The 21,632-nt window shown below is 39.8% G+C and overlaps 1 protein-coding gene across 3 annotated transcripts in view; it reads left to right on the top strand.

Annotated features, from left to right (window-relative positions):
- RNF130 (ring finger protein 130) overlaps positions 1-21,632 on the top strand; it is a 137,100-nt gene that overhangs the window by 103,383 nt on the left and 12,085 nt on the right. For 2 of the 3 annotated variants that reach the window (XM_037500146.1, XM_037500147.2), the window contains one exon: positions 4,168-4,358. The exons of the other annotated variant lie outside the window; for it this stretch is intronic. In XM_037500146.1, the coding sequence (XP_037356043.1) occupies positions 4,168-4,183 (16 nt within the window). In that variant the 3' untranslated portion in view covers positions 4,184-4,358. Of the gene's footprint in view, positions 1-4,167; positions 4,359-21,632 lie in introns of those variants that run through there. 3 annotated transcript variants of the gene reach the window in all.

Here is a 21,632-nt window from a genome sequence, read left to right as displayed (position 1 = left end):
ATGTGATTTTAATTCCAAGGAAAGGTTTATGTTAGCAAATAAATTATTTATAATGATTCTTCATTAATGAATTCCTTGAAATCTCTATTTCCCTTTTTGCCTTTACCAAAAATAGTCAAAATGAGATTGCCTTTTCAATTTAATTACTCTGTTTTAATTTTTCTAGGTTACCTCATCTATTTGTAAGACAGTCTTCTAGAAAAATAAACTTCATCTTTTCACTTTTCAGTGGTTTCTCTGGAAATTAAGAGTAAACTGCTACTACCTACTATAGTTTACTTTTCTGTTACACTGAACATGTGCATTGTGATTTCAAACAAGATCTTTACCCAGTTTAGCAAGTGGTGAAACTCCATAGACAAAATGAAGCCATGTGGGCCAGATCAGTGGGCAAGCATGTGGAACCCAGATGGGCCAGGCTCTGCCCCACAGTGCTGAATTACAGGTTGCTCAGGGTACAGGCGGTCTACCCCTCACCACACGGGACTTGACACTATGGCTTAACTCAGAAGTTGATCAAAGTCCATATTTCTAGGGCCATTTCCCTCCTGTTGAGATGAAATACTATTTTAAGTACTCAGCCATGACTAATTGTGCTTTTTTAAAACACTGCAAGCAAACCTAGTGAATTTTGGGACCTCCCGGGTGGCACAGCGTGTTGAGCGCAGTGCTGTGAAGCTGTCTACAGCCTCTGCAGTGCTGGTTTGATTCCCAGCTGGCCAGGGAGATTACCACATGGCGCGGCAAACCTCTCCTGTCATGCCCGCTGCTCCCCTCAGCAGTGTATTTCGGTCCTGCCTGTTTTGCTCCCTGCTCTGTCTCTGGTGAATTCTCTCGCCCTCCCGCACCTCTGGCTTGTACCCCAGTGCTTGTATAAATAAATAAATATTTAAAAAAAATAAAATAAGCTAGCGAATTTTGAGACTTTACAAATATAAACAGGATAGTTGTCAAAGAAGGAAATAAACGCAAGGCAAATATATTTTTATATATTGACTTCTCATACTTCCATTTCTTAGCACCTAGGTAGGCAAGGTTATTGAATTTCAGTTCCCAAAGGAGGTTTTCTGCTTTACTTCATTATTCAAATAAACCTGTGAAATCCCAGCATTCACCAGTTTATATTTGTATTGATGTATTTTTTCTCAACATAAAGGAAATAAATGTTGTCATTTTTATTTCAGGAACAAGTTATATAAGATGTGCAGGTGATGAAAAAAAGATTTTAAGTTGAATAGAAGGTTCAGCTAGGTATCCTCTATAGACCTTTTTTACTTCCTAGATTCTCATTCACAGAAATTATGTCTGACAATTTGCAAACCAAGATTGAAACATTTTCAGCAGGAGGAAATGAATCCATTGTGGTTAATCCACCTAGGTTCCATATGCCTGCCCTGACTCTGGATCCAAAGTAAAAGCCTATAGCATAATCTAAGACCAAGAGCCCCTACCTCTGTAGCAGGTCAGTGGGCTTTGGTGGGCACCACCAGTATTCCTCATGAGCTATCCTCTTTTGAAGTGTAGTAGTAGACATTTATAGTCCAGTTAAGCAGAAGGTTAATTTTATACTCTACTCATGTTTCTGAAAACCATCATTTGATGTCCTGGGGGTGCTTAGCTTGGAAAAGAGGAGACTGAAGTAATGTGAAAGGTGTCAGCAGGTATTTGAAGGACTCCCAAAAATGAGACTAGAACTATTTATTGGGTGCCTACCAAAAACTTACCACCTGTATTGAGCTACTTTCTACCCACATTGCCTCATTTATTTCTCATAAGAGTTCCATTGTGAACCATAGACTGATACATATAGAAGGCAGTACTATAGTTCTGGAGAACTGGAGATTCTGGAGATATCTACAGGAAGCTAGATTTCAATTAGTGTAAGAAACGAGTCAAAATTGTGCATCCATGACCTGGAGTAATTTGAAAGCTTGTGAGCTTGCTAGGAGCTATTTATTCAGGCAGAAGCTGTGAGGCCTCAGTAGTTCAGAGGCAGATCCTGCATTAAGTGGAAGTCTGAGGCTCCTTCCACTTCTGGGAGTCCCTCTTGAATTGTCTGTCCTAAAGAGTCCCTTCCTAGGAGAGATCCGAGTGGGAAGAGAGAGATTTTGGCTTGTTGGCTGCCTCTTTTAAAACCTCAGTTTTAAAAGCAGTGTTTTCCTTTGTTTTGTGAAGCAATATTTTCAAACTTCTTTTCCTATTTCCCACTATAAGAGATCTATTTTACTTTATGACCCAGAATTCTCACCTATGTAACTGAGAAAGAAAAAGAAGTCTCACAGATGTTTTCTTTACTGCATGCAGTATTCTCTGATTTATTTCCCTCTGTACTTTGTTATTGTTAATGCCAGTCATAAAGTCCCAAACAGTTTTACAATCCATTAATAGCTTGTGGCCTGTGGTTTGAGAAACACTGTTCTCAATCTAATACTTTTGCTCACACTAGCACCATCTTTATTATCTCAAGACAGCCTTGCTTGTACCAATTGCAGTAACAATTTGAAATTACCCTCAGTTTACTAATGAATCCCCTTCTTTCTCTTATTACCTACTTCTGCTTTTAACTACTCTGAACCTGAGATATATACATAAATAGTGTGATTAAGAAGACAGATTTGTTTTTCTAAAAAATCATAACAGAAAGAGGATTAAAGGATCTTTGATGGTACTTCTGTACTAACTTTAGGAGTGGTCATATTTTATTTTTCAGAAGTACCTTTAATGTTAGGGCTTCATTCGTTGCTATAAATTCTTCAAAGGCCATCAAAATAAATTTAAAAATCTTGATTCACCCATTAAAAGTCCTTGCATCTCATATCCATTTTTTCCTGAGGAAACATTATAAAGACAGTTTTTAAGTATGAACTATAGCATGCAGTAAGGTACAGAACTTTATGTGAAGTTGTTGCTTTCTGTTTTTCATACCAGGCCTCATTCATTTAGTCACCATCTTCCCAGTGCTCCCTGACTGCTGAGTGTCAGCTCTTGCATGTCAGGAGCCCTGAAAAGCAAGGGCACACCTGCCCAGTGCACAGCCACTCTGATTTATAGTGGTTGGGGAGTGCTGCTTTTGCCTGGGGGAAAGGAGGGATGAAGAAGGAGTTTCAAAATCAGGCCCAAGATAATGAGGGCACAAAGTGAAGAAAAAGCAGGTCAGGTTCAGGGGTTGTGTGATTTAATGTATATGCTCTATGTGGTACAGCAGTAGACAGAATTTGGACTTTATTCTTGCAAGCAGTGGGTAGTGTCTAAGACTTTCAGCAAAAAAGTAATTCCTATTGACTGAGAACTTGCTTGGACATTGTAGAGACTAGAGACAGGAAGGTATGTTAGATAAAAATAGGGACTTGAAGGAGGAAGTCATGGAAGTGATGGGGAGGAGAGGACATCAAGAGCTGATGGAGAATTGTATGATAACCATTAAGATAACTACTAGACGGTTTGAAATATATAGATCTGGAACTTAGCCAAAAGAAAAGAAATCAGAACTCAACACGATTTAGGAACCATGGAAATGAACCAGACTAGAGAAGCATACCAGAACCAGTACAGTGCCAGATTGCAGAGGGGCAGCTTTAGCCTGAGGACAGCATAGTAAATTTTTCAAGAGACCTCAGATACCTAGTACAGGAATTCTCATACCTAGTACAGGAATACACACACATTCACATGCACACGCACATGCAAGCACACACTGGTGGTTCCTGGAAGAGAGCCATATATCCCTGAAACTGTACTGTTCAAAATATCATTTCAAAATAAGTAATGACATTCTTGTTTGAGGTAGAAAGGGAGAGCATATTTCAAAGACAACACCTACAGATTTTAAGACAACCCAGCATTTAGAACATGTTTTCAAACCAGGAAACCAGTTGTATATGATCATTTTTCCTGCATTTTTAAAACAAGATACTACTACCTGTACTTTGTCCTGGATTCCTTTTGGAAAGTACTAACACACTTGTGAGAGAACTGTGCCTCTTGACCATAGATCTGAAACTGCTGAATTCAGGAAAATGCTAATGGCTTACTGGCTTTACCAGTGGGACTTGGAAATAGTTGGGGATAGTCCCACACCACCCTTAAGTTAGGATCACTTTCTCTGTTATTTTAAAACATTGACTACCTTAACTAATTCATGACCTCTTTTTTCCTTTTATCCCATAGGGTAGAATGGTTTTGAAGACGAAAATAACTGCTTCTTTGACTGATTGCCTCTTGATGGATAAAAGAACCTATTTTTGTGCATCATTTACCAATCATGTCACACAAGCGTTTATTTTTAGTACATTTTATTTTTTCATAAAATTGCTAATGCCAAAGCTTTGTATTAAAATAAATAAATATTAAAATAAAAAGACTGTGCTGTTGAGTATTATTCACCCCCTGAATAATAATAATCAGCCCTGGGAAGGGTGATTTGGAGATCACATACCCAAATTTCATTTGTTTGTGTTTCAGAGACAGCATGTTCATGACTCCTCCCGGGAGGAGCAGTGATGTGCCCACCGTGTCAGGATAGGACACACACACGGGACCTCCTGTGTGCTGGTGCCTCTTTAGGCACTCAGTGGAGTTACTTCTTTTATTTTCTTCAAGGATGCTGTTCTGTTCACCTCTGATAATTAATTTCTTGTTCCTTTGGTCAGTCTGCTCCCATCACAACATCAGCTGCACAGCAACAAGGACATTTAACTGTGTTGCTTGCCACTGTATAGCAGAGTGCTTTGCACATAGTAAGTGCTCAATAAATACTTGTGGGATGAAGGGATGAGTGTAGGAAAAAATTTCCAAAACACACACCTACTGGTAGTATATCTATTTTTTGTTATCAACTTTGTGCGATATTTTCTTAAACAGCAAGTTCTAAAGGTTTGATGAGATCAACTGAACATGTGTAAATGAATTTTGTTTTATTGAGAAAATTTGAAATGTTTTATTAATTTGTGCTTGCGGGATTGTCAGTATGTGTAAATGTTTTAAGCAGCGAATTGTCAGCTTCCTACCTCCTCATTCCTGAGGCATGAGAACATACTCCCTTGACAACAGGTTCCCTTACTGCAGTTACACTAAAATGGGGGGGGATGGTTGAAGTTTTTTTAATTGAGATATAATTCACCTACCATTAAAATTTACCCTTTTAAAGGGTAAGCCATGTCAGTGGATTTTAGTGTAGCTGCAAAGTTATGCAGCCATCACAACTATCTAATTCCAGAACATTTTTATCATCCCAAAAAGAAGTCCCATATCTATTAATAACCTCTCCTCTTCCATCCCCATGGCAGCCAAGAAATTGCTTATCTACTCTGTCTCTATGTATCTGCCTATTCTAGACATTTCTTCTTATAAGTGGAATCATAACGTGTTCTTTGGTGTCTAGCTTCTTTGATTTAGTTTAATGTTTTCAAGGTTCATCTGTATTGTACAATGTTTCAGTACTTCATTCTTTTTGGGGACTGAATGTTATTGTTGTATGATGATATACAACATTTTGTTCATCCACTCATATTGATGGACATTTGGGTTATTTCCATCTTTTGGCTATTATATATAGTGCTGCTGTGAACACTTGTGTACAAGTTTTTGTGTAGACTTATGTTTTCAGTTTCCTTGGGTAACTGTAGAGGTAGAATTGTTGGGTCATACGGTAGCTCGATATTTAACTTGTTGAAAAACTGCCAAACTGTTCTCCAAAGCGCTTGCACAATTTCACATTGTCATTACTGACAATGTACAGGGACTCCAATTTCTCTCCATCCTCACCAGCACTGGATATTTTCCTTTATTAAAAAATTATAGCTGTTGGGCCTCCCTGGTGGCACAGCAGTTGAACACTGGGTTGCGAAGCTGCCCACAGCCTCTGTAGCACCAGTTCGATCACCGGCTGCCAGGCGAGGGTCCCACATGGCGCACAGACCTCTCCTGCCTCCCGCTGCTCTCCTCAGCAGTGTACTTTGTCAGTCTGCCTGCTCTGCTCTCCCCTCTGGCTCTGGTGAATTCTCTCACTCTCCCATGCTTCTGACTGTACCCAGTGCTTGCATAAATAAATAAATAAATCTTTTAAAAAAAATTATAGCTGTTTCTAGGGGTTGTGAAGTGTTAACCTTCTTGTGGTGTTGATTTGCATTTCTCTCATGCAAAGTTGAACAGTTTTTTATGTGCTTGTTGACCACTCGTATATCTTCTTTAGAGAGATGTTTATTCAATCTTTTGCCCATGTTTAATTGGATTATCTTTGTTGTTGTAAGAGTACTTTATTCCAGTGGGCCCTTTTCAGATACGTGATTTGCAAATAAAATTTCCCATTCTGTAAGTTACCAATTCACTTTTAGATTATCTTTCAAACCATTAAGTGTTTTTTATTTTAACGAAATCCAATTGGTCTTTATTCTATGGTTGCTTTTGCTTTACAAGTCATATTTTAAAAAACCCTTCCCTAACTCAAGTTCACAAAAACTTCCAAGAGTTTATAGTTTCAGTTCTTATATTCAGGTCTTTGATCTATTTTGAGTTAATGTTTGTATATGGAGTAAGATAGTAATCCATCTTTATTTTTTGCATGTCAATATTCACTTGTCCCAGCACCATTTGCTGAAGAGGCTGTTCTCCCCCCAATTGAGTAGTCTTGACATCCTTATTGAAAACAGTAGAGCATAATATGAGTTTATTTCTGAACTCTCAATTCCGGTTTGTGGTTCTGTATCTGTCCTTGTGCCACATGGTATTGATTGCTGTTGCTTTGTATTGTTTTGAAATTGGAAAATGTGAAATCTCCAACTTTGTCCTTTTTCAAGATTATTTTGGCTACTCAGTATCCCTTGCATTTCCATATAATTTTAGAATAAGTTTCTCAATCTCTGCAAAGAAAAAGAGAAAGGCAAGTGGGTTTTTAATTGGGATTACATAGAGTCTGCAGATTTTAAGTAATACTGTCAGTCTTAATATTAAGTCTTCCAGTCCATGAACAGGGGATGTCTTTCCATTTATTTAATTTATATAGAAATAGGATTGATTTTTGTATATTGGTCCTTTATCCTGGAAACTTACTGAAACAACAGTTCTAATAGTTTTTTAGTGGGTACCTTGTGTCCCCTCCTGTTCCTATTTGTGTATACATTATCATGTATATAGTTTTGCTTCTTCCCTTTCAATCAAGTTGTCTCCAGCTAGAAGCTCCAATAGTAGAATTTTTATTTATTTATCCATAGAAGAGCTGGGGTGTAGGTCAGAGGTGCAGGTAATGAGATTCATCAGAGACCAAATGGGAAGAGCAGAGCAGGTGGGTCTACTGAAATACACTGCTGAGGGGAGCAGCAGGCAAGACAAGAAGGGTCTGCACCATATGTGGGCTAGCTCCCTGGCCAGCAATCAAACTCAGGCCACAGTCAGTGGTGTTAGCACTGACATTTAACCACTACACCACCAGAAGTCCCTCCAATAGTATAATGTGGAATAGAAGTGGAGCAAGTTGAATGTCCTGTTCATAATCTTGGGGGGGAAAGCTTTTAGTCTCACCATTCAGAATGACATTAGCTGTGGCATTTTCATAGATGCCCTTTATCAGGTTTAAAAAGTTCACTTCTAATCTAGCTTGTTCGGTGTTTTTACCACAAAAGAGTATCTAAAAGCTTTTTCTGTGCTATTGCAGTGATTGTATGTTTTTTGTCTTATTTATTCTAGCAATATGATATATTGCATTGACTTAGTTTCATGTGTTGAGACAACCTTGCATTCCTGGGTTAAATCCCAGTTGATCAGGGGCCTTCCTGGAGGCGCAAGGGGTTAAGCACCGCACTATGAAGCAAACAGCAGCCCCTGTAGCACGAGTTCAATATTCCCAGCCGGCCAGGGAGCTCTCCTGTCTCGCCCGCTGCTCCCCTCAGCAGTGTGTTTCAGTCAGTCTGCCTTGTCTGTTCCCTGCTCTGTCTGTCTCACCCCCCGCATCTCTGGCCTGTACCCCAGCTCTTGATAAATCTTTAAAAAAAACTCAGTTGATCATAATGGGACTTTGTTTATATGTATTGCTAGATTCAGCTTGCTAGTATTTTGCTGGGATTTTTGCATCTGTATTCATAAAGGGTATTAGTCTGTAATTTTCTGACTTTTTCTGACATCAGTGTAACGCTGGCCTCATGTAATGAATTTGAAATGTCCCCTCCTATTTTGTTTTTTGGAAGAGTTTGGAAAAACGAATTGATGTTAATTCTTAATAAGATGCTTGGTAAAATTCACTAGTAAAGCCATGAGGTCCTGGGCTTTTCTTTTTGGGAAGTTTGTTGATTACTGACTCACTCTTGGTATAAGTCTGTTCAGATTTTCTATTTCTAATTGAGTCAATTTTGATAACTGGTGTCTTTCTAGGAATTTGTCTCTCTTTTAGGTTATCTAATTTGTGGGCTTCTTATTTCTCTAGGATTTGGTAGTAATGTCTTCCTTTTATTCCTGACTGTAGTAAGTCTTTTTTGTTTGTTTGTTTAACTTAGTCTAATGGTTTGTCAGTTTTGTTGACCAGTTTGCATAGAACCATCTTTTGGTTTTATTGATTTGCCTTTTTTTCTTCTTCCCTACTTCCTAAATTTTTACTCAGATCTTTATTAATTTCTCCCTGTGCTTGCTTTGAACTAGTCTATTCATTTTTACTTATTTCTCTCTCCTTACAGTAAAAGTTTAGGTTATTGATTTCAGATCTTTCTTTTTAATATAGATATTTGCAGATATAAATTTTCTTCCAACTGCAATTTGGACTATAAATTTTGGTATGTCGTGATTTTTATTTCATTCATCTTGAAGTATTTTCTAGTTTACACTAATGATTTCTCTTTTGATCCATTGCTTGTTTAAATCCCACATATTTGTGAATTTTCCAAATTTCTTTCTTAGATTTCTAATTCCATTTCCATTGTAGTTGGAGAAAATACTTTGTATGATTTCAGTCATTTTAAATATTGGGTTGCCAGAGAAGTCATGACGCATTTTTGCTTGAAAAGCATCATCATTTTTCCGACAACCCAATATATCATGGTACTTGTTTTATGATCTAGTATATGATGTTTCCTGGATAATGTTCCATGTGCACTTGAGAAGAATTTATATTCTGTTGTTGTCTAATTGGTTAAGTGGTGTGGTTCAAATACTCTCTTTCGTTATTCATGTAATTATCAAGTTGTTCTATCCATTATTGAAAATAGGGTATTGAAAACATCAGTTATTCTTGCTTAATTACCTATTTCTCCCTTTGTATCAATTTTGGTTTCATATATTTTGGGGCTGTGTTGTTGGGTGCATATGGGGGTTGAAGGATACTTTTAAATGCACAGAGGTTATTCATTACAGCTCTATCTAATGAGATTTACTGGTTCAGTGGCCCTCATGAGATTTCCAGCCAACTGTAAAAGCTAGAGAGTTCAGCTGTGTATGTTTGACCTTATTCTCTAAAGTAGACTATTACATTGACTTCTTCCTCAAACACTACAGTTTTTTTTCCTTCTACAGGTATTGTCATAAATTAATGGCATAGTTCCTCCCCATCTTGCTTTATTATGTGGAAATCAAATTAGTTGTTCCCTTTTCTCTCCTTTCCATTTGTAATGAGTCATTTTCTGTTAGCAACAGGCAATGTAGTATTGCTTAATAATCGTATTACTGTTTCTGTTAATTTAATGTAACTTCACTCTTTTTACATTATTTCAAGTCCTAGCAGAAAGTAAGGCTTTTTTACAAAACTAGCAAGCTAACCATAGAACTGAGGCATACAGCAAAGGTGGGGTATAGGGGGGCACGAGCAGGAGAGGGATGAACACAAGGGAATTTGGTGATGGTGCACGGATAATATGGTAGCAGGAGAACTATGGGGACTACACGATATAAGAAAAAATATTAATAAAAAAGAAGTAAGACTTGCTCAAGTAGTAGCTATTCAGTGGGCCACAAATGAAATTTTGAACTAAGAAACGAAATGATAATGAAGTAAATGAAATGATAATGGGATTTGACTTTCTGTCACACTTAAGGAAGATTTATCATCATCCATTGAAATTTGAACCTGCTGTTTTGTGACTGAGATTTAATTGACATCATTAAATGTTTATGCTTTAGTTACAGTCTCAGTAACCTTGAAAATGGTGTGTTGTGTGTGTTGTACATATGTGTATGTGTGCACATGTTGCTCACACCAGTGCCCCTTAACGTCTGGGGCTGTTCTTTAGCACCAGAGTTAGAATTAGCATCAAAAAGCAGTTGCTTATTCATAGTCATAGTGTTAGCAGCTAAGATGCTATTCAACATCATACACTAGAAGCAGTGTATGAATTTAAATAATTTCTTATTCTAAAACTTAGAAAATGACCAGAAATTTTCTAGAACAGTTGTGGTATTTCAGAGCTTTACACCCCCTTGGACTTTTATAATGAGGCACAAGGTCATTATTTTTTTAACACAAGGTGTTTTTTCATAACTTTTTTGAAGATTTATTTATGCATACAAGAACTGGGGTACAGAACAGAGGTGCGGGGGGGGTTGGGGATGAGAGAGTGGGGAACTGAGGGGAGCAGTGGATGATACAGAGGTCTGCTGCGCCATGTGGGTTAGCTCCCTGGCCGGCCTGGGATTGAACTCTGGCCATGCTGCAGTGGCTGCAGATAGCTTCACAGTGCTGCAACTTAAACCCCTGTGCCACCCAGGAGCCCCCCATATCTAGTTTATTTCAAGGACGCTTCAGTGTTTACAATTGGTAAGAATATAGTCTATACATACCAAAGAGCTTCCACAAGATCTTTGGGAGAGCTCACTTAGGCTTTGCTGACAACTTTAGACCTGGCAGAGATTAAATCTGGTCGCTTTACCAGCTGGTTTGTCATACAGACTTTAAAGATACTGAAGAGTCCTTGATTTCTTTACCGCTAAATTACTGAGTTATACTAAATTCCTTATCAGTGCAGATTAAGAATAGAATTTATGGCAACAAAGAATCCAGCTGAAATAGAAAATGCCCTTCTAAATCTCTGCTGTGAAACTGGCCGGGAGGAAATTTAACAATAGCCAGCAATTCCAGATGATGAAGGAAGAGATGCCAGACACCATGCTGAGTGGCTTGCATATATTATTACTTTAATCTTGGCAACATCCTAATGAGAGAAGGTAGGTAGAGGTCAATAATTTGGCCAGAATCACACATCTATTGAATAGCAAAGTCAGAAATGAGACCTAGCCAGCCCAAGGGGCAGTGTTCCTACCTGGCCACCCTCCAGTTGGGGAACATTTGAGCCCTAAATGGGGACGGTGTTGGGCCAGTATTTGCTAAATTGTGCACAGTTTTTGCCCTTGAGGAATTCAGTGTCAAGGGAAAAATAAATAAATAAACAGGAAAATAAACAGTGGATAGGTACATACATATATATGTATGTATGTTTACACACACCTGTGTTTTATGGTGTGTATGTATAATAGGAAAATGAAAAAAGGGGAACTTTGAGGATTGAGCTGTTGTGTGTATGGTGCTCTTGATGTTGGTTTTGGAGTTGGTGGGTTTGGAGTGCGGGGTCCTTGGGTTCATTCTGGGAAAGGTTTCACCAGAGCTCCCGTTTCAGCAGCACACAGCGAGTTTCTCCACAAGACAGAGACAGTAGTTATATTTCGAGAACAGGTTTATTAGGAAAAGGGGGTAGAAGAATTATGGACAGGGCCTCCCCTGGTGGAGCAGCGATTGAGTGCTGGCCTGCAAAGCTGTCCGCAGCCTCTGCAGCGCTGGTTCTATCCTCGGGAGCAGGCGAAGGTCCCACATGGTGTTCAGACCTCTCCTGCCATGCCCACCGCTCCCCTCAGCAGTGTATTTCGTCATTCTACCTGTTCTGTTCCCGGCTCTGGCTCTGGTGAATTCTCTCACCCTCCTGCACTTCTGACTGTACCCAGTGCTTGTTAAATAAATAAAATCTTTTTAAAAAGAAGAAGAAGAATGAAGGACATTTGCATAGACAAGTGGGCAGGAAGAGCTGCCCCAAAGGGACAGGTTTGCTAAGAGAAACCTCAAGGAGAGCTGTCTACGCAGAGGGAGGTCAGTAAAGAGAAGTCCTGGCATGGTATAGGTCACTGGCAGGCAGGAAGCTGCTGCCCTGCAGAGGGAGAGAGTTGGTGAAAAGAGGCACCTGCATAGGCACAGGTGGGCAGATGGAGTGCTGCTCCAAGCCTCTGCAGACTGCACTGATACAGTCCTTTTCTCTTTGGGAGGGCTCACTCCTCTGTGGAGTGGCCTGTTTGTTGCCGATGTTGGAAAACTAGGCAAAACTAGAAAGGGGCCAGAGATTCCAGAATGGGCTCAATCTCCATATCTTTACCCTCAGGTCTGTGCTCCACTTCCTATAGCATCTGATCCTGCCTGGGTCTTATGCCTTGTGATAAGTTACTGGTGCCTAAGGGTCCCAACCTCTACAGCTGGGTTAATGGTCATGTCATTTGCCTTTACCCCCACCTCCTGCCTTTACCCCCCATGTCAGGTTCTGGTCTTGGGGCACCTTCTTTCCAGTCTTTCTATTCTTGTCCTCCATCACTCTCATATACTCTATATACACAATCTTAAAAGTTAATGAATAATTGGGCCTTCCCTGGTGGCACAGCGGTTGAGCACTAGGCTGCGAAGCTGCCCACAGCCTCTGCTGCGCCGGTTTGATTCCCAGCCGCCAGCGAGGGTCCCACATGGTGCGACAGACCTCTCCTGCCGCGCCCGCTGCTCCCCTCAGCAGTGTATTTCGTCAGTCTGCCTGTTCTGTTCCCCGTTCTTGCTCTGGTGAATTCTCTCACCCTCCTGCGTTTCTGACCATACCCAGTGCTGGTATAAATAAATAAATAAATCTTTTAAAAAAAAAAAAGTTAATGAATAATCATAGTAACTAACAAAGGCTGTAACTATGTGATAAGTAAACTTTTAAGCATTTTACATCTACTACCTCATTTAATCCTTGCAACAATCCCGCTATTATTAACCCCATTTTACAAATGAGGTTTGGAGAAACCCAGTGACTAGCCAAGTTTATGTTCTAACCGCTCCATTTTGCCTCTTAGAGAAGCTCACCCAGTAGAAGGACAGGTGTGAGGCATCCTAATCTGTGCACCCTTGTGATAAGAGGAAGGGCTAAAAAGTGTGCTGGACTTGAATTTAGGAATTCAGCTAGGTGATGAGAGAGATGATCTAGAACTGGATGGTGGTGCTCTCACTCAGAGCATTTGCTTTTCCCTGGGGAGTGAAGAGGAGTCTTGTGCATTTTGGAAGGTGTGAATGAGATGCAGACTGGCTTCTGAAATTAAAATGAGTTACTAATGAAAGCAGGTATCTGTTCTGCTTACTTTACAAGCATTACAGCTTGGGAGCTGCTTTAACAAATAAGCTAACAGTTAAGAAGTGGGATTAAAACTGGAGGCAATGCAAGGGGAAGGAGACCTCTAGGAAGAATTAACTCAGCACAGAAGAGCATCAGTGCATCTATGCCTGCTCTACAATACAGCTCAGAGAAGTTTTGAGATCCTGTTGGGGAAGGACTTTGTATACTGAGGAGTCAGAATAATAGAAATAACATAAGGTAGGGTAGCAGCAGAGCCCAAATTCAGTCAAGATGAGAAAGTATAATGGGAAGCCCAGGTGATGAAAATATGTCCAAGATGGTAATAAAAAATTGGGGGCAACACTCAAGCTAGAGTCTAATGATGCTTTGAGAAACAAATCTAATCTATGAACTATATCCAGTTCCTTTACTCTTTATTTCTTTACCTAAAAGTGTTTCTTAAAAGTTTCTTTTGAGAAAAAGAAACTTGGTTGGTTTTCACCAACCAAAGGGCAGAGATTCAACCAAAGGTGTTTTCTCACCCCAGGTCAGGAAGTTGAGGCATTGCTGTTCTCTGCCTCAGGTGGCACCGGGTCCTGCTCAGGCTGCTCCAAAAGCTCAGGGCTCACTGTCAGATATAGGGTTACAGGCCAGAGCTCGACCTGACCAAACCTCTCCTCCTGGAGGCTTCTTTCCTGTGAGACACACAACTAAAACAGCCTCCACGCATGGACAAGAATCATTCAGAATCCCAAAGCACAAATGATTTATTTTCAAATCCCAAATATTTGACTTTGAAAGTATTTTTGACCACATTTTATCATTAATAAGATAAGGGAGTCACAGCTTAGGAGCTTGGGATAGTTTAAAAGGCAAAAAACAATGCAGGGCCTCCCCAGTGGCGCAGCAGTTGAGCGCTGGGTTGCGAAGCTGCCCGCAGGCTCTGCAGCGCCAGTTCGATCCCCGGCTGCTCCCCGGCCACCGGAGGAGGGTCCCACATGGCGCGCAGACCTCTCCTGCCGCCCGCTGCTCCCCTCAGCTGTGTACTTCGGTCCTTCTGCCTGCTCTGCTCCCCGCTCTGGCTCTGGTGAATTCTCTCACCCTCCCGCGCTTCTGACTGTACCCAGTGCTTGTATAAATAAATAAATCTTAAAAAAAAAAGGCAATGCAGTCCATTTAAAAATCCGTCAGCTCACAGCAACCTGCTGAGGAGAGGGACAGGGGCTGCAGCCCACTGAGGGAAGATCAGTCTCTACTCCCATCACAGGCCGGGCAGCCACCGAATGCGGAGCAACAGGCACAATCATCACCCTCTGCCTCTCCTGGCATTTATTGTTGAGTGTGTCTAAAACCACATCAAAACTCAGGCCCCCAAGTTCTGAACTGGCTTTGAGCCAGGAAGCATGTGTGTGCTGCTGGTGCAGGTGCCGCATGTGTGCCATGGACGCCCAGCAATGCTATGCTCGGGCAAAGCGTGCTGAATCCCCACTGTCTTCCTGAGTCTTCCTGCACGGGCAGCTGACGGAACAGGTGCACCCCTTGGTGCTGCAGATTGAGGTGCATTAGGAAGCTGGGGTGCATATCTGCACCAGCCCATTCCAACTCTGCCATCACTTGGCCTCTCCAGCCCTGTTTCACACCAGTAGAATGTACCTGATAGTGTTTCTTCTTTCCTTGTGTAAAAAGACAAACTAGCCCATAAGAGCCCTTCTTCTGCACCGACGACAGGGAACGCCATTGCTCAGGCATTCTTCTGCCCTGGAAAGGCCCCACACCCCAGAGGCTTTACAACTGGTTCAATGCTTAAGTTTACCAGATATAACAACCATTACCCCATGTTCACCCGAGCACACAATCATTTTTGTGGGAGAATGGGGCCTAGGTGAGAATTCTGACGATACTCAGAAGACTCAGGAAGACTGTCTCACCGCCTCCAGTTCCTGTTTACCTGGAGAGGCTTTATTTAAAAATTCTGGTCAATTATCCCTTTGAACAGTTGCAGCCACCATGGAGTCTTAGACCCAGTGATAAAACAGTCTTGCCACTTGTGAGAAAATACACATCCCTAGTCTGCAAACAGCCTGTGGTCAGACCAAAAATGATAACAGAGAAAACAGAAAAAAGGGGGCCCTGAAGGGATGTTCGGAGCCTCCATTGACAGTCTGACTCCAAGTGATTTCTTGATAATTCAGGATAGAGAATATGGGAGCTGGTGTAATTTCTTTAAATTGACACAAGAGAGGGCCTCCCCGGTGGCGCAGCGGTTGAGCACTGGGTTGCGAAGCTGCCCACAGCCTCTGCAGCGCCAGTTCGATCCCAGCTGCTCCCCGGCCACGGCCACCAGAGGAGGGTCCCACATGGCGCGCAGACCCCTCCTGCCGCCCGCTGTTCCCCTCAGCAGTGTACTTTGGTCCTTCTGCCTGCTCTGCTCCCCGCTCTGGCTCTGGTGAATTCTCTCACCCTCCCGCGCTTCTGATTGTACCCAGTGCTTGTATGTACAAATAAATAAATAAATCTTTAAAAAAAATAAAAATAAAAAAATAAATTGACACGAGAGGAGTGTGTATATTTCATATAATTACATGAATTATAGGAACCCAATTATTTTTTTTATTTTATATATTTTTACATCATTTTTCATTTTTGCACAATATATGCATTTTCATCTTGGTTTTAGTCCCCAGACAACTCCCACTCCCCTTATTTTGACCCTAATCCCTCCTATTCCCAACCCCTGCTGTAGTGTGTTTTTGGTTTATAGTTGCTTGTTGATTTTGATTTTCACTTTATTATAATTAGTCTTTTTCCTGGTCCCCTATTTAGGTATTCTGAATTCCTGCTATGAGTGAGACCATCCGGTATTTTTCTTTTTCTTTCTGGCTTATTTTGCTGAGCATGATCCCTTCTGGCTCCATCCATGTCGCTGCAAATTGCATGAGTTTATCTTTTTTGATTGCTGAGTAATAAGCCACTGTGTATATGTACCATTTTTCTTCATCCAGTCATCTATTTCTGGGCATTTGGGTTGTTTGCATAGCTTAGCCATTGTAAATAGTGCTGCTATGAACATAGTGGTGCAGGTGCCCTTTTGAATTAATGTTTCTGTGTCCTTTGGGTAAATACCTTGGAGTGGAATTGCTGGATCATATCTTTAGCAGCCCCATCTTTAGCCGGTTGAGGAATCTCCACACAGCTCTCCATAGTGGTTGGACCAGTTTGCACTCCCACCAGCAGTGCAGGAGAGTTCCTTTTTCTCCACATCCTCACCCACATTTGTTGTTGCTAGTTTTTTTAATATGTGCCATTCTCACTGGTGTAAGATGTATCTCATTGTAGTTTTAATTTGCATTTCCTTGATTACAAGTAATGCTGAACATTTTTTCATATGCCTGTTGGCCATTTGCATTTCCTCTTTGGAGAAGTTCCTTTTGAGCTCTTCTGCCCATTTTTTGACTAGATTATTTACTTTGTTTTTGTTTTGTTCAGTCCTTTATCATTGGTGTTGTGTGTAAAAATTTTCTCCCAGTCGGTGGGGTGTCTCTTTGTTTTGGTTACTATCTCTTTTGCTGTACAGAAGTGCTTTAATTTGATGTGCTCCCAGCTGTGTGTCTTTGCCTTCACTATCACTGCTTTGGATGATGAGTCTTTAAAGATGTTAATGAGGTGTATGTAATGTAGTGTTTCGCCTTTGTTTCCTTCTATATATCTTATGGCTTCAGTTCTTCTGTCTAGTTCTTTAATCCATTTTGAGTTGGTTTTTGTGCATGGTGTGAGGTAGTAGTCAAGCTTCATTCTTTTGCATGTAGCAACCCAGTTTTCCCAGCACCATTTATTGAACAAACTTTCTTTGCTCCAGTGCATATTCTTTGCTCCTTTGTCAAAGATTAGTTGACTGTAAATCTGTGGGTTTATTTCTGGATTTTCTATTCAGTTCCATTGGTCCATGTATCTGTTCTGGTTCCTATACCATGCAGTTTTGATTATTATGGCTTTGTAGTATAGTTTGAAATCTGGGAGTGTGATGCCTCCATTCCCTTTTTTTTTTTCCCCAGGAGAGCTTTGGCTATTCGGGGTTTTTGGTGGCTCCATATGAATTTCATCAGTATTTGTTCTATTTCTTTGAATAATGTCATTGAAATTTTTATTGGAACAGCACTTAATCTATAAATTGCTTTTGGTAGGATGGCCATTTTGATAATGTTAATTCTTCCAATCCATGAGCAGGGGAGGTGTTTCCATTTCTTTGTGTCTTCTTCTATTTCTTTTAACAGTGTTTTATCATTTTCTTTGTATAGGTCCTTTACCTCTTTTGTTAGGTTTATTCCCAAGTATTTGATTTTTTTTTTTTGTTTCAATAATAAAAGGAATGGTTTTCTTCATTTCTTCTTCAGATTTATTGTTTGTGTATAGGAAGGCTACTGATTTTTGTGTGTTGATTTTTTTTTAAAGATTTATTTATTTATACAAGCACTGGGTACAGTCAGAAGTATGGGAGGGTGAGAGAATGCACCAGAGCCAGAGTGGGGAACAGAACAGGCAGACTGATGAAATACACTGTTGAGGGGAGCAGCGGGCGGCAGAAGAGGTCTGCGCACCATGCGGGACCCTCACCTGCGGCTGGGGATTGAACTGGCACTGCAGAGGCCACGGGCAGCTCCGCATTCCAGCGCTCAACCACTGTGCCACCAGGGGAGGCCCTGTGTGTTGATTTTGTATCCTGCTATTTTACTAAATTGATTGATTAGCTTGATTAGTTCTTCTGTGGAATTTTTCGGGTTCTCTATGTATATTATCCTATCATTTGGGAATAGTGATAGTTTGACTTCCTCCTTCCCTATTAGGATTCTTTGTATAGATGTCTTTCTCTTGTCTTATTGCTCTGGCTTGGACTTCCAGTATTATATTGAAAAGCAGTGGTGAGAGTCTTGTTCCAGACCTTAATGGAAACACTTTCAGCTTTTCACCATTGAGAATGATATTGGCTATGGGTGTGTCATATATGGCCTTTATGATGTTGAGGTATGTTCCTTGTATCCCAAGAATTTCAGAGGCCTTTATCATAAATGGGTGTTGTACTTTGTCAAAAGCTTTCTCAGTATCTATCGATATTATCATACGGTTTTTATATTTCTTTTTGTTGCTGTGTTGGATTACATTGATTGACTTTTGGATATTGAACCATCTTCGTGTCCCTGGAATAAATCCTGCTTGATTGTGGTGAATTATCTTATGGATACATTGTTGGATTCTGATAGCTAAAATTTTATTGAGGATTTTTGCATTAGTGTTCATTAGAGAGATTGGCCTGTAATTTTCATTTTTGTATGTTGTCCTTGTTCAGTTTTGGTATTAGTGTAATGTTGGCTTCATAGAACATGTTTGGTATTATCCCTTCCTTCTCAATTTTTTAAAGAGTTTGTGAAGGATAGGCACTAATTCATTTCTGAATGTTTGGTAGAATTCATTTGTAAATCCATCTGGTCCTGGGCTTTTGTTTTGGGGGAGGGTTTTGATAACCATTTCAATTTCACTGCTTGTAATTGGTCTGTTTAGGTGCTCTATTTCTTCTTTATCTAGCTTTGAGTGATTGTAAAGTTGTAGGAATTTGTCCATCTCTTCTAGATTGTTGAGTTTGTTTGCATATAACTGTTCATAGTAGTTTCTCATTTATTCTTTTGATTTCTTTTGATTTCTTGTGATTTCTCCTCTTTCATTTGTGATCCTATTTATTTGTGCTTTCTCCTGTTTTTCCTTTGTGAACCTGGCTAGGGGTTTGTCTATTTTATTTATTTTTTCAAATAACCAACTTTTGGTTTCATTGATCCTTTGAATTGTTTTTTTAGTTTCTATTTCATTTATTTCTGCTTTGATTTTTATTACTTCCTTTCTACTATTGGTTTTAGGGTTTTTTGTTGTTCTTTTTCTAGTTCTTTGAGGGGAGCAGCAGGAGAGTCAGGAGAGGTCTGCTGTGCCATGTGGGTCAGCTCCCTGGCTAGGGATCAAACTTGTGCTACAGTGGCTGCAGATAGCTTCATTGTGCTGCATCTCATCCCCTTGCACCATCAGGGAGGCCTCTGATATGTCTCTTCCCAAGGCAATAGGAAAGCCTATAGAGGAAGATAACCACCATCAGCAGCCTTAGATTTCTCTCTGCATTTTTCATATATACTTTCCAGAAATCCATCAAAAATGCCAGGCATGCCAAAAGACCAAGTGACCAAAACAGGAAAAACAAAGAACATAAAGAGATCCATATGAAATACAAATATTAGAAATAGCACACATAGGCTGTAAAATAACTCTAAGTATGCTCAGGTAATCAATGACAAGATGGATAATTTCAGCAAGTAAATGGAAACAACTATTAGGAATGGAATGTGAGGACTAAAAAATACATAATTGAAAGTAAGAGAAGAACTTAATAGAGGGGTTTAATATCAAATACTGCCAAAAAAAGGACTTGTGAACTGGAATACAGGTTTAGAGAATATATTCAGGTTGTAGCACAGACAGTAAAAGAGAAGAAAGATACAGAAAAGGATATAAGAGGATTTAGATCATGATTTTTTAAAAATCTAATATATATATAATTCAAGTCAGAGAAGGAGAGGAGATAGAATGAGACAGTAGCAATATTTAAAGAAATAATGGCTGAGAACTTTCCAAAACTAACAAAAGACCACAGTCATGAAATCACACCAAGATACAACATAGTAAAACTACCCAAAAAAGGATAAAGAAAAACTAAAAGCAATTAGAGAAAAAAGGATACATTGCATGTTTTCTCTATTCTATAAGCTGTTTACTTTTTTGTAATATTTTTCGAAGTACAAGGATTTAATTTTGATGAGATCCAATTTGTCTATTTTTAATTTGGTGGCTCGTGCTTTAGGTATCAAATCTAATTGAAGATCCAAAAATTTCCAAGAATTTTACAACTTTCACTTTTATGTTTAGTTTTGTGATCCATTATCTATAATATATTTGTAAGATAAGGGTCCAACCTCATTCTTCTGCATGTGAACATCCAATTGTCCCAGCACATTTGTTGAAGAAGCTGTTTTCCCCTTTTGACTGGTCTTGACACCCTTGTTGAAAATCACTTGATCATAGTATATGATTTTATCCCTGTACTCTCAATTCTAGTCTATTGGTCGATATGTCTATATTTATCTAGTACCAAACTATAGATTACAGTGCATTCATAGTAGCTTTGCAATCAGGAAGTATGAGTTTTCACCTTTACTTTTCCTTCTTCAATATAAGATACATTACTTTTAAAGTAGCAGCAGAAACATGACAATTGGTGTCTTGGCAGAATGAAAGCCAGAAATGGAGTAAAGTTTTGGTGGGGGGGGGAATCAATCCTGCCAACCTAAATACTTAAGAAAAACTTCAAACCTCATCAAAACTAAAGGTGAAGTAAGGTATTTTAAACAAACAGAAATACTAAGACAGTTCTTCAGGCAAAAGGAAAGTCATTCCAGATGGAAATGTGTAGATCTAGGAAGATTAAAACATAAAAGTTGGTGTAAAATACATTAATAGTAATGTCTGTGATTACTTGACATCAATTGCCAAAAAAGTGGGCAAGGAAAAATGGAATCAAAGTGCCCATAGATACTTACATTGTTGGGGAATAAGTAAAGTGCTAATTTATAGTAGACTTTAATGAATCAAGTATACATGTTGTGAACCAAGGTGAAAACTAAAAAATAAATAGTCCCATAGCCACTAAAAGAAGAGTCGAATAATATATAGTCAACTTACAGGGGGGAAATGGAATAATAAAATCATCCCCAAAAGGGTGAACATGGGCCTCCCTGGTGGCGCAGCGGTTGAGCGCTGGGTTGCGAAGCTGCCCGCAGCCTCTGCAGGGCCGGTTCGATCCCCGGCTGCTCCCCGGCCACTGGAGGAGGGTCCCACATGGCGCGCAGACCTCTCCTGCCACCCGCTGCTCCCCTCAGCAGTGTACTTCCGTCCTTCTGCCTGCTCTGCTCCCCGCTCTGGCTCTGGTGAATTCTCTCACCCTCCCGCGCTTCTGACTGTACCCAGTGCTTGTATGTATGTATGTATAAATCAATCAATCAATCAATAAATAAATAAATCTTTAAAAAAAAAAAAAAGGGTGAACATGTTCTATGAACATGGAACAGTTGAGACAAGTAAAATACAGTGAAATGCTAGATTTAAATCTCAAATATAAGTGGATAATTGAATACCCAAAGTTAGACTAGATTTAAAATTTGTATATACAAATATACATCTATGCATGTATGATACTTCTCCAAGGAGACAGGAAATGTTGAAAATAAAATGATA

Source organism: Talpa occidentalis, unplaced genomic scaffold (assembly GCF_014898055.3).
Source record: "Talpa occidentalis isolate TD23 unplaced genomic scaffold, MPIMG_talOcc4v2.1 talOcc4.9, whole genome shotgun sequence".
NCBI lineage: Eukaryota > Metazoa > Chordata > Mammalia > Eulipotyphla > Talpidae > Talpa > Talpa occidentalis.
Note: the sequence above shows the minus strand (reverse complement) of the source record. Positions and strands in the feature narration are given on the sequence as shown.